Below are 13,573 nucleotides of genomic sequence, written 5' to 3' on the forward strand. Positions count from 1 at the left end.
CTTTTTGTGTGTGTGAAGTCACTAAGCCAACATATATCAATAGTCAGTAATGAGAAAAAGTCTTATGCTTTGATTACATACTTTTGCTTTCACGATGTATCTGAGGATTATTTCTGAAGCCGAGTCTTGGGAGCATGATGGGCTGGGGAGCCCACAGGTAGCTTTCGTTTTGCATAATCTTTACTGGATTTTCTGCAGACCAACCAGAGGAAGGGCTCCCTTTAGAATATTTTGCTAAAGGTGAAGTATTTAGAGGTATAGGTATATGTATAGGTGTCTTCACTTTACTTTGATATGTATTAAAAATAAAAAGGACTAATAGATGGCAAGCTGGATAGAAATGCTGCAAAGCAAGTATAGCAAAATGTGAATGGTATTCACTGTGAAATTCTTTAAACTTTGCTGTATGTTTGAAGACTTTTATAATATATTATTAGGGGAAATTTTTGTGAAAGAACTGTAGAAATTAAGTTTGTTGTATTCAGATAATCAATTTAGAATATTCAGATGTCTAAGGAATACCAGCTTCCATGTAAAGCCATCCTTTTGACCTTTCCCCAAATTGTACCATTTTATAAAGTTGTTTTAAAGAAAAAGAGGCAGCAGAAAATTTTAAGAAATCTTTTCTTTCAAATGCATTGACAATCACAAATCACCTTGGGTGATCAAAACAGAATCACAAGAGAAAGATAATTAACATACATTTTAATCACAACTAGATTTTGATACCTTATAATCTGATTATTGGAACAACTGCATCTGGGAGGTGGGTGTGGGAGTTTTTGTTAATGAAGACAAAATAATACTCTGGGTAAGAGACTATGTTTGGAAAAGTTATTGGTTAAGTAACTTCTGTCATTAAACAGTAGAACTATATTGAAAGATTGAAGCATATAGTGGATACCCACCTCAAAATAATTTCAGTTTGGTTAGAAATTACTTGACAGTTGTTTGTGCCTCTCCATTCTGATATTAAAATCTCCAGGCTCCCTGGGTTGTATAGTATTTTCCCAAATACACCCATTACATGAAATTACCATTTAAAATGTTCATCTTGTGTAACAGATTACAAAAGTCAAATTCTGATTCTATCTCTCATATTCATAAGCTGTACATGAGTAATAATGACTAATATTTATATAGTGCTGTGTGAATTCTGCATAATGATGGACTCAGAAGTGTTCCAAAGAATTTGTAATGTTACTACTTATTAATGAACCGTGTAAAATAAGCAGTGTTGTAATGCTTGCTGAAACTCTAGATTCCAAATATATTGTCAAATGGTTATATAATTAAAAGGCCTATTTTTGTTAATACAGTTAATGTATGCATATATAAGGCACCTAATGGAATATCTGATTTTCAGTTTTATTGAATTTTATTTTACTCAGTTTATTTCTACTTATTTAGGAAATACCACAAAAAGATTCCATTGAAAGTGTTGCTTCTTTAAAGTTTAAATGTTGACCAAAAGGCAGGTGAATTGATAATTCATTTTAGACTGTATTATTTTTAAAATTTCACCTATTTCTGGGGCACCTGGGTGGTTCAGTTGGTTAAGTGTCTGACTTTGGCTCAGGTCATGATCTTGCACCTTGTGGGTTTGAGCCCCACGTTGGATTATGTGCTGACAGTTCAGAGTCTGGAGCCTCTTTCAAATTCTGTGTTTCCATCTCTCTCTGCCCCTCCCCCAGTTGCACTCTGCCTCTCTCAAAAATATTTAAAAAATTAAAAATTTTTCACATATTTCTAAAGGAGCAAGGTCTTGCTGAATTTTCTGTTCTGAAGTAGTTCAGCACCAGAGAGTTCTAATACAAATAGGCACTGATCCCAAAATCAGTTTGAGTTCTGCCATTTGAAAAGTATAACATATGTAGAAATAATACATTGTTCTTGAAGTAAGAAATGTGCTTTTTTGTAAGGTTATGGGATCTGTTAATTATATGGAAATTCTTTCTTTTCTAGGTCATCCATGCCTGGCTTATTATTTCATCTCTGTTGTTACTGTTCTTTTTCTCATTCATTTACTTGGGGTAAGTGGTGAAATATTTGGTCTGTTTTCAGAGATAACTCTGATCTATATAACTGTCACCTAAAGCCATGTACTTTGTTGATGAATTACTCTTAAATTATAATTGTTTTCACATATAATTTGTACATGGTATATATGAGTGGTTAGTATTGTAAATATTTATGTATGTATATTTTTAATGGCTACACTAAATTTCATTTTATAAAATCACATCACACGTCCTAGCTATAAAATTTGTTGTGCATGTTTAATTTTTTAATTAATTTATTTTAGTTAAATACTAAAGTTTATTTTTATTTATTTTGAGAGAGAGAGATCAAGGAGGGGAGGGGCAGAGAGAGAGGGAGAGAGAGAATCCCAAACAGGCTCCATGCCATCAGCGTGGAGCTGGACGCGGGGCTCAAACTCATGAACTGTGAGGTCATGACCTGAGCCGAAATCAAGGGTCAGGTGCTTAACCAACTGAGCCATGAGCCACCCAGGCACCCCTATTTTAGTTAAATTTTAAAGTAGTATCTCTTCTCATTGTGGCATTTTAAGTGGTATATGGCCTTTTAAAAAAGTTTTTGTACTTGTTTGTACAGCTACGACCTATGATACTGGCTTCCCATTTATATGAATGATACATAATATTCTTTTAAAATAATCTCAACTTGGGGCATCTGAGTGGCTCAGCTGGTTCAGTGTCTGACTCTTGATTTTGGCTCAAGTCATCATCTCACATTTGTGAGATCAAGACACTTGTCAGGGGCTCTGTGCTGAGTGTGGAGCCTGCTTAAGATTCTCTCCTTCTCCTTCCTTCTGCCTCTCCCCTGCTTGTGCTAACTCTCTTTCAAATAATTGTTCAAATTGTTCAGATAAACAAACAAATAAGTAAGCTCAACTGGAGGAGAAAAGTGAACTAATTTAAAGGAAACTGTTAATAGCACATTGATATATGGTGAAAATATGAAGGTGAGATATGAATATATAGTTTGGGGGAACCATAGTTCTAAACAGTGCTTTGCTCGGGCGCCTGGGTAGCTTAGTCGGTTAAGCATCCGACTTTCGCTTAGGTCATGATCTCACGGTTTGTGGGTTCGAGCCCCGCGTCGGGCTCTGTGCTGACAGCCAGCTCAGAGCCTGGAGCCTGTTTCAGTCTGTGTCTCCCTCTCTCTCTGACCCTCCCCTGCTCACGCTGTCTCTCTCTCTCTCTCCTAGAAATAAATAAAGATATTAAAATACCATTTAAAAAAAATAAAAAAAATAAACAGTGCTTTGATGAAAATTACTATGTATAAATCTTTTTAGATATCTGTTTAATTTTTTTCAGGGAAGTGTTTAAAACCTACAATGTTGCCATGGACTACATTACTGTTGCCCTCCTGATCTGGAATTTTGGTGTGGTGGGAATGATCGCCATCCACTGGAAAGGGCCACTGCGACTCCAGCAGGCATATCTCATTATGATCAGTGCCCTCATGGCCTTGGTATTTATCAAGTACCTCCCAGAATGGACAGCATGGCTCATCTTGGCTGTGATTTCAGTATATGGTAAAACTCAAGACTGACATTTTGTTCATCACAGAAGTATCTCACTGGTGTGTTTCCCTTCCTTTTCCAGTTATCTTGACTTAGGAAAGTGATAACTGTTACGTCCCGTAGCTCTTCAGTAAATAATTAATTGGCTATAATATCTTTTTCATATAAAGATCTCCATTTTTTTGAAGTTAACTTCTTTAAAAATGTTTTATGACTGACCCCCAGTTTAACCCAGTGATGGATTAGTGGAAAGATCCATAGACTTCTACTTAGAAGCCTGTGGGACTTAGATTTAAATCCCATCTCTGGCACTGACCATGTTTATAATGTTAGGAAAGTGCCTCAGACTCTTTGAGCTTCAGTTTCCCCATTTGGAAAATGGGAACGATGCTTCCCAGAGTTGTAAGAGTTCAGAACATATGTTGAAAAGCACTAGCAGAGTGTTTCACACACATAAAATAAATGTTTAGTTGGTTTTTAAAACCAAAATTAGGTTACCTACTTCTTATAAGGTAACTTGGATAGAATTATTCTTTTAAAAATAAAACTTATGTGGGCAGTGTGAAATTTAAATTCATTAACAACCGGTTTGACATGGGTTCTGAACAGTCAGAATGTGCCCTTGCCATGAATAACAAAACCAGCTGTATAGGTCTGTACTCTGCGGCTGTCGCCCTGCATGGAAGCCAAAAAGGGATCCATTTTCAGAGGTCAGTATATGATCTCTGTATTATAATTAGACAGTGCTCTTTATTTATTTATTTTTTTTAATGTTTTATTTATTTCTAGGAGAGAGAGAGAGACAGCGTGAGCAGGGGAGGGTCAGAGAGAGAGGGAATCACAGACTCTGAAACAGGCTCCAGGCTCTGAGCTGGCAGTCAGCACAGAGCCCGACGCGGGGCTCGAACCCACGAACCACGAGATCATGACCCAAGTGAAAGTCGGACGCTTAACCGACTAAGCCACCCAGGCGCCCCAAGACAGTGCTCTTTAATTGCTATTCAAATGCTTATTTAAATGTTAGGAGACCTGTAGTAGGAATCCTCACCATCCCCACTTGACTGATAAAGGAAAAGTGTGGAGGGGCGCCTGAGTGGCTCAGTCGATTAAGCAGTTAAGCGTCTGACTTTGGCTTAGGTCATGATCTCACGGTTTGTGGGTTCTAGCCCCACATCCGGCTCTGTGCTGACAGCTAGCTCAGAGCCTGGAGCGTGTTTCAAATTCTGTGTCTCCCTCTCTGTCTGACCCTCCGCTGCTCATGCTGCCTCCTCTCAGAAATAAATAAAACATTTTTAAAAATTTTTTTAAAAGTCTGCAGAAATAGAATTGGTTCTGTTCTCATATTTGAGCAGTCAGTCCTAGAACTATACAAGCCATATATTGTCTCTGCTTTCATGATGACCTTAGGTTCTACTTGATGGTTTTCAGAATACTCATCTATTATTGCATAGCTGTGTTCGAGCCAGTTCTGGCCCCATCCAATCAGCAGCTGAGATTTTATTAATGTGTTCTTCTGTTCAGTGCCTTTTTCAACAGCTGCAGTTTGTGTTCACCTTCAGAGGGACACACGCTGTATCTTTACCTAGCTGTCCAGCCATTGCATATTATTTTTGTTGCCTAGATCTTAGCCACATCCAGCTTTCTCCAGGAGCACAGATAAAACATCACACTGATGATGTTATCCTCTGAACAGATTCATTTGACATACTCACTGGAGACATATAAATATTCACAAAGGAGCTCAAAAAAATGGAGTGGGCCTTTGCCTATACATAGTACAAGACTTTGCCACCCCAGTTGAATTCCTGAAAATTATTTGGTAGGCTGAGGTGTAGCTGTGCACTGAAGAGAAGGTTCTCAGACATTTAGGTTGAGCAGACAGGCAGGGCTGCCTCTGCCAGTGAAACAGCAACGGCAGCAGCAGCAAACTGCACATAGTCGTTATTTCATGTTCGCCAGGTATAGACATCAAAGAATGTGAAAACATGGGAGGAAAACACAAAGAGCCTCCAGACGTAGACCAACCACACATCTGGTGTTTACGTGAAAACATGTAGGGAAGATGTGCAGCTTTAAGGACTGCTAGGCAGTTACAGGTGTCTGGTTCCCTAACTGGCTCCTGGGAGATCATGGGGCCCTGTTCTCATAGTGCTATCCCGTTTATAGCCTTAAGACCAGAGCATTGCTGACATGTCAGCAATTACCCCATTCTCTTTCCCAGGGCTTACAGTACACCCCCTAGAAATAACTCCCCACTGAGGCCTTCTGCATCTCTGACACTGTCAAGAAATAGCAACAGAGCCTCCCTGTACCCGCAGTGTTAAATCAAGCCCTGTATTTTTTTAAAACTTTTTGGGATCTAGAGGCAACATACTTTTCATTTACAGATTTTTTTTTTCTTTAATACTTCCTCACTTTATTTCATTTACAGATTTTACTTAAACTTGTTTATACTGTTACTCACAAATTGGCTTATCTTGAATTGAGGCCCCTACAATAAAGGGCTGTAAGAATTTCCAAATTGTAATAGAACAATCACTTCTGTTAATGTCCTCTCTCCATACCTCCAGAGAATACTTCACTGTAGAAGCTCTGGCAACCTCCTCTCACACCTGAAGTCTCTGGACCACCCATGATGATTACAAGTTGCCCATGGATTCCGGTGTGAGAAGCTGCCTTCCTCAGGCTCCTGCTATATACCATTAGAGTGGCAGTTGGAGAGTGCATATTGAGCTCTTCTGGAAACCAGAGTTTTTCACAGGCCCTGAACCTGTGAAGCTCCTTATCTTCCTGTGTGTCATGGAGGCAGCATTTACAAGCTCAGAACCGCTACCAGGGCCTCCCTGCTAAGACAGAAATGTTACCTACAGGATAGAGCCGAATCTGGGCCTTCTGGCGTGTTGTACGTATAAGAGAGGTGGCCCCGACTGTCCTTAGTCCCTTGATAGTTGACAAAGTGCTAGAGAAGGTCACCCCTCTCTTAGACCTGTGGCTACCTTGGAAGCCCTTTGGGAACAAATGCGTGAATAGCAGTGGGAGTTTGTACACCTTATGGACAGCACCACAGTTACATGTGATGAAGCTTACTAAAGAGCTCCGTCTTTTCATTCCCTAATCCAGACATCCTTGGTCAGAGCGTGGGATCCAGAGGTCAGCAGAAATAGCTCAACTATAGCCAATCCTAGTCAACAATTGGCTTCATCTCTGCATTTTTACAGACTCCTGGGCCATTGCCAGTGGTGTAGTCATCTGGTTCTGCCAGTGGTAGCAACAGCAATTACTTATCCAAGGTTTTCCTCTTGGAGGAAAATAACTGTGAGCATCTCTGGCCTCACTGATAACCGATAACCGAAATATATATCACGGTTACACATGTCTCTGTACATATTAAGGCCACAGTATAGGCCTCACTTTATCCACTCTGGAGTTCCAGACATTGTTAATAGTGACCATCTCATCTGTAAAAGTATGCAATGCTGGGCTCTTGAACAAGGGTTTCAGACAAGATCGGGCGCGTTCAGGGTGGTATGGCCATAGACTTGAACAAGGGTTTCAGTAGGACTTTCACCATCCCCGCCAGCCTCAGGCTGCAGGCCTCACAAAGCACCATTGTGACATACTCAAGCAAGTTAAAATTTAATTAAATGGAACATGGCATATTTCTATCACTAAACATCAGGGGTGAATTGTAATAATAGTCTGGTGCTATTTTTTATGTCCAAAACCAAAAAGAGTGCCAGTTTGGAGGCAGCCTTCTTCAGGTTCCTCTCCTATCATTTATTGGCTGTGTGTTTTTAGTTAACAATTCTCAACCCCTGAGTCTTCGTTATTGTGAAGAGTAAGTGAAAAAATACATCTAATCCACTTATAATAGTATCTTTCAGTAAATGTTAGCTGTTATTTTTTATATGGAATCCTGTAATCAAGGCAGAAATTCCTGTTTTACTGCTAACAGACCTGAAGTTTAGAGAGAGAAAGTGTATGGCCAAACTTACAACATTTGATCTAGAATCTGAATCCCTAGCCTAGTATCTTTTCTACTGTGTTACATTATTTCTCCCATTAGCCTTCTTTCTACTATACATGATACAAATTATTTCTACAGAGCTTGGAGTTCCTTTAAAGTAAGACACTTTTATAGCCACCATTTAGTGTAGTGATTCTCAAGTCCCTTTTACAAGGCCTGAAGATTTAATTTGTCACACAGGTTCTAAAATTTTAAAACGAAATTAATTCACTTTAATTGCTCTAAAAATAAGGGAGTTTATCAATTAACAATTCTATAAGAGGCAGCATGTCATAAAACCAAGATAGTTACAGGACACGGCCCCTTCAGACAGGTTGAAAGTCTCATTATTTCAGAACACAGCAAATTTCTCTTTTGTCATTCAAAACAAATCAAAGTGGAATCAGTGAGAGCTGAGAATTGTGTGTGTGTACTTTATTATATTAGTGGTAGTAGTATACAAGGAGATGTGACCACTTGCAGGTGTGAGGATTGTTTTCTTTTTTTACTTAAATGCATCTGAATGATGGTAATGTCACCACAAGCTCTCAAGTCTTCCTTCACAAATGTAGCTACTCATTTTAATATTTGTAAATTCTTGAAATTTTCTGTAGTTCTGTATTCTGAATTTTTATGACACAGAAAATGTAAGAAAAATTGCAGTTGATGGAAAGAGATGGCGGTAGAATTAAGAATAGTTTAGGCAAACTGCCTCCTCTCCGAGTTGCTGTTTTTATAAAATAGGCCACTTTTCAGCTCCACATGCATTTTGAGACTTGAATATTGTGAAATGCTTTTGACAGGAGAACCAAAGAAATACGTTTCTCATGCAAAGATTTACTATTTTGTTTAAATTTACTGCCCTCTTTTTTCAAGTATTCCTAAGTAGTACATATGCTATTTTTAAAAAGGAGAGGGAATAAATTTTTTTTACTCTCTCGTCATATTTTGAAAAACTGGGTAATCCCCTCTTGTATTTTATTATTTTTTTTTTCTGGGGTAATCCCCTCTTTAAATTCCTCTCAGTTTAAAGCTTCTGTCTGTGGCTCTTAAATATTGATTTATTTGGAAATGACTTTTCTTTGTTTTTACTTATTGGAAATTGACAAGTACTCTAGAATAGTTCTATCTTGTCCTTATCTCTGTCTCTTTTCTTCCAACTGGGAGGACTTATTCCTAGAACTCAGTAATGATACACTGTAAACTAACTAACTAGCTGGCAAAACCAAATTGAAATTTACATGGATCTTCTGTGTGGTTTTTTGTATTTTGTTTAGGTTGTTTCCCCCCACCAGTTTACCTGCAGTTTATTTCATATTCATTCAACATCTTCCTGTGTAAATAAGACATTACCCCTTTTCCCTTGGTTAATTCCTTCCTAGCAAACCCATATACAAGTTGAGCCAATACATTTTTCCAGATTAAGAAATTTTTTTTTTCTCTTTCTAGATTTAGTGGCTGTTTTATGTCCAAAAGGCCCACTACGTATGCTGGTTGAAACAGCTCAGGAGAGAAATGAAACTCTCTTTCCAGCTCTCATTTATTCCTGTAAGTATTTTGGAATGATGTGAAATTAGTAATCATCTTAGAATTTATAGGAACTCAGTCACAAGTAATCGTGGCCATTATTGTGGCCATCATCTTAAATGCATAGCATTAAGGGAACTTCTACACATCCTTGTTTCCTTGCAAAGTGTTGTTTTCTACTTGACCTTGGTTCTTAAAAGAGTTTTCACTAGGTATAGAACTAGAAGAAATAGGGGTGCTTGTGTGGCACAGTCATTTAAGCATCCAGTTCTTGATTTCAGTGCAGGTGGTTATCTCACAGTTCGTGAGTTTGAGTCCTGCACCATGCTGATGGTGCAGAGCCTGTTTGAGATTTTCTTACCCCCCCAACCCCCCACCTCTCTCTGCCCCTCCCCAGCTCGCCCTCTCTTTCTCAAAAACAAATAAATAAACAAGAAATATTTAGAGAATGGGGAGCCAGTATTCTTATTTTAAATCTCTTATGTCAAGAAAGGTTGAGCATTTGTTATGTATACTTAACTGCCAAAGAAGCTTGTCCTAGCTCACTGAGAGAACAGCACGTTCACAATGTGTTTGCCCCTCTTTTCTTGTTATTTTGGGGTCATAGTCTTCCTAATCATTCAGTACATATGCCTTTGGGCATTGACCTAATCTTCTGCCACAGAGTACTGTGGGGGACATAAAAATGTTTAAGATACTTTGCCTTCCTCAAAGCTCCTTTGCTTACAGTTTAGAGTGTATAAATAAGCAACATAAGAACATAAGGCGTTCTTGTTAACTTGATCCAGAAGAGGCACAATCAGAGTGTCAAGAGAATTCAGAAGAGGGAAAACCTGGCTGGGGAATCAGAAGGCCTTGTGGATGAGGTAACTTTGGATTGAACCTTGTAAGGATAGTAGGATTTCCGCAAACACAGATGGAAGAGTTGGTTCCCTGAAGGGAGCTTGTCACAGAGTGGCTTTGAGACATAAGCATGGGGCATCTTTATCAAATTTCAGGTGTTCAGATTGACTAGAACATGAAGTAGAAATTGGAAAGGCAGATTAGGGCAAGTTCAAGGACAACTTTGTGTAGCTGGTTTAGATATCTGTATGCTATTCAGCGATCACCAGGGAATCACAAAGTTTCTTGAGCAAAAGAGTAACGTGATCAGAGCTGTGGCTCCATAGGCTGGCAGCATTGTGTAAGATGAGTTGGGGGCAGTGAGAACTGAGGTAGTGCGAAGCATAACTAAGCAGATGACGCTGTAATCTAGGTGGGAGATGATGAGGGTCTGAATTTTGGTGTTGGTAATGGCAGTCAAGGGAGAGAGGACTGACTGATGAGAGGTTTTGGAGGTAGAGTCAGTAGGTAATTCCTAGCAACTGATGAGAGAAGTCTTAAGCCTGAAGGAAAGGTGATGAAGAAATGTTTTTCTTGTTTGAGGAGTGTTTAGTTTTGTCTGTGGCACATATCTTACTTCGTTGATGGGACCTCTGAGTCATCCAGGTAAAAACTTCCAGCAGAAGTGTAGAAGTAAAGTGCTAGTTCTTGGGGAAAGGTTGACATCAGAGGTGCAGAACTGAAAGGGTCAGTGTGGTGGGGGCAGTTGAAGCTTTGGGAGTGGATGAGTGGTTCAGACAGAAGTGGATGAGGAGAGGATGTCAAGGAGAGAACCTTTGTCAACTCCTGTGTTTAGAGACTGAGAAAATGAAGAGACAGCAATAAAAGGAAGAGAGGAAGATACCAGAAAATTGGAATAGCCAGGACTTTTTGCTTCAAAAACCAGTATCAGGACTTGTTTTCCTTGTCAGTATGTGAAGTGGCTGCATAGGATTCTCTTACATAGGTGCTCAGAAAAGGTGTCCTTCTTGGTAGACATGTGGATCATTTCCATTTCTTTTCTGTCACAAACCATGCTTGCAGAGACCATCCATTTTTGTAAGATGCATTCTTAAAAATGGAATTGCTAAGTCAAAGGATGTATGCCTTTAAATTTTGATAGATCCAAATTGCCTCCTCAAACAGCTATACCAGTTTTTATTTCCTTTACTTGTGTGAAAGTACCAGTTACACCTTCATTATTACATGTGAGGCAAAAAATAACCTCTTGTTTTATTTTGCATCTTGGCTTAGTAACTAATAACTATTAGTGGCTATTTGGACTTTTTTTCATGTTTTTCTTAAGCTATATATATTTCTTATTTTGTGACTGGTTATATTGTTTTCCATGTTTTTAAAAGTTTTCATTGTACAAGTGATATATTAACGCATTACGCTGGAAAATATTAAATATTTTAGATAGAGCAGAATTTCCCTGTAACTATCATCCCCAATCATACTACCTTACCAAGCAGTTACTTCTGTTATCAATATGATACATATCCTTGTAGGCTTATTCTATCATTATTATTCTGTTGGGCTATTGGAAAAGCAGAGTTTCAAGGAGAGAACATCAGATGCTATAAAACAGCCAAAGATACTGAGGACTAAATAAACCCTATAGATTTGGGTGCCTTGGACATCTTAGGTGACAACTGAGACAGCATTTTGGTAGAGTGATAGGACCAGAGGCAGTAGCTCCTAAGGGAAGAACGTGTGTCTGTCTATGTTTTGCTGTTGCCAGCCCTGGCAGCGGAAGTGATGGTGTGGCCAGAGAACAGGTGGTGAAAGAGGGGTGGGGCAGCACCCATCACCTACTGCCGGAGGGATTCCTGTCTCCTGGCCCGGGCAGTGGTGACTTGAGAGGAGGGCAGGTCTACAGAAAGGAGTTTGCAGGAGACAGAAGATGTAACTCTGTTTCTAAGGCTGAGAGGAAGGAGTCAGTGGAGAAACCGTCTGGAGAGACCAACAAGAAGGAATGATTAATGGAGCACGGCTATCAACAAAGCAGGTAGAAATTGCTCTAAGAGTTCAGGAAGAGGAATTAGATGAGAACAGAGAAAGGCCTGGAAAGAAGGAAAAAGGAAGACAGAAAAGCAGAGGGTAATGAGACATAGTGAAAGATACAGGTAAAGTTGAGAGCACATGTTAGTTCACCTTAATCTTCCTTGTGAACTCGATGTGAGGTCATTTGTGGGAAGTGGAAAGGTGGAGACTGCTTGTAGCTGGAGGAATCTGGTAAAGTGCTAAGAAACCCATTGTCTGGAATGCAAGGATCTTTGTATTACTCTTCTTCCAGTATAAATGTATTATCATGTGCTTCCTGTGTTTTTAGCAGAAAAGAACAGATGAAGTTCTGAACATCAACATTTTCCTCTTAACATTTGGGTGTGAGCTTCTTATGTGTTGTTCCTGGAAATTAAAATCCATTTAAGTTTTTCATATTTGTGCATGCAGAATGTTCCACCAAATGTTAATAGTGCATGCTGGTTAGAAGTAACCTAGTATCCATCAAAGGGAACACTTTCAAATAGTTATGGTACAGTCATAAAATAGGTAATTGTCCAGCCATTAAAAAAAGAATGAGGTAGTGGGGCACCTGGGCGGCTCAGTCACTTAAGCATCTGACTCTTGATTTCGGCTCAGGTCATGATCTTGTGATTGTGAGATCGAGACCCACGTTGGGCTCTGTGCTGGGGCTTGGAGCCTTCTTGAGATTTTCTCTCCCTCCCCCTCTGCCCTTCTCCTGTTTGCATGCTTGCTCACTCTTGTTCTCTCTCTCTTTCAAAAAAAAATGCAGTATCTCTGTATATGTCCAATTTTGAGGTGGTTTTTTTTTTCAACGTTAAAGATTCCATACCAAATACAGAAGCAAGATTGAAAGCAATAATGCAATATCCTATGGGAGGAGTAGGGGAAGGAAACTATCTATGTATGGATGTCTGTGTACATGCAATCCTGTTGATACATTTTAAAAACTGACAGAAGTCTAGCAGTGTTTACCTTCGAGATGTGGAATTTAGAGATTGAGGTAACTTTTATATTTTTCTTTATACCTTTCTCCACTTGTAGAGTTTTAATTCTCCTTTGTGTTTTTTAAAGTTAATTATTGAATGTCAAAGGGGAAGGGTTTTGAGTTTTTAAGTTATTCTTTGTGTTTTCATAATTTTATGTTGTTTTACTGTTTTGTCTACTGTTAGCTTTTGCCACAATAGTGTGTAACAAACCACCTTAAAATCCAGTACCTTAAAAATACGAGTCATTTATCACTACGGCCCCCCCACCCCCACCATCTGCAGGTCATTTGACTCCGCTGATCTGAGTCAGCTCTTCTACCTCTGCTCCATGTGCTCCCCTTGGTCCAGCAGTGGGCTAGCCGAAGGCCTGTTCTTACTGGCTAGAGGAACAAGAGAGCAGCAGCAAGGCCTTTTAAGGCCTAGGCTCGATGTTAGCATGCCATCATCTCTGCCACGTGTCATTGGTTGAAGCAAACCACATAGCGGAGCCCCAGGTCAGGAAGAGGAGAACGAAGTGGCATTCCTAGTGCTGCCATGACGTGCATGTGGGTGCAGCAGGGGTGAAGAATTAGCAGTAGTTTTTCAGTTTGCCACAACGTTAAACATACA

At 39.4% G+C, this 13,573-nt stretch overlaps 1 protein-coding gene across 2 annotated transcripts in view; it reads left to right on the forward strand.

Moving 5' to 3' along the window:
• PSEN1 (presenilin 1) overlaps positions 1–13,573 on the forward strand; it is a 72,857-nt gene that overhangs the window by 40,503 nt on the left and 18,781 nt on the right. For both annotated transcript variants that reach the window (XM_039219944.1, XM_039219945.1), the window contains exons 6-8: positions 1,966–2,033; positions 3,345–3,565; positions 9,009–9,107. In XM_039219944.1, the coding sequence (XP_039075875.1) occupies positions 1,966–2,033; positions 3,345–3,565; positions 9,009–9,107 (388 nt within the window). The remainder of the gene's footprint in view (positions 1–1,965; positions 2,034–3,344; positions 3,566–9,008; positions 9,108–13,573) is intronic.

Source organism: Hyaena hyaena, unplaced genomic scaffold (genome assembly GCF_003009895.1).
Source record: "Hyaena hyaena isolate Hyena2069 unplaced genomic scaffold, ASM300989v1 scaffold_851, whole genome shotgun sequence".
In the NCBI taxonomy this organism is placed as follows: domain Eukaryota; kingdom Metazoa; phylum Chordata; class Mammalia; order Carnivora; family Hyaenidae; genus Hyaena; species Hyaena hyaena.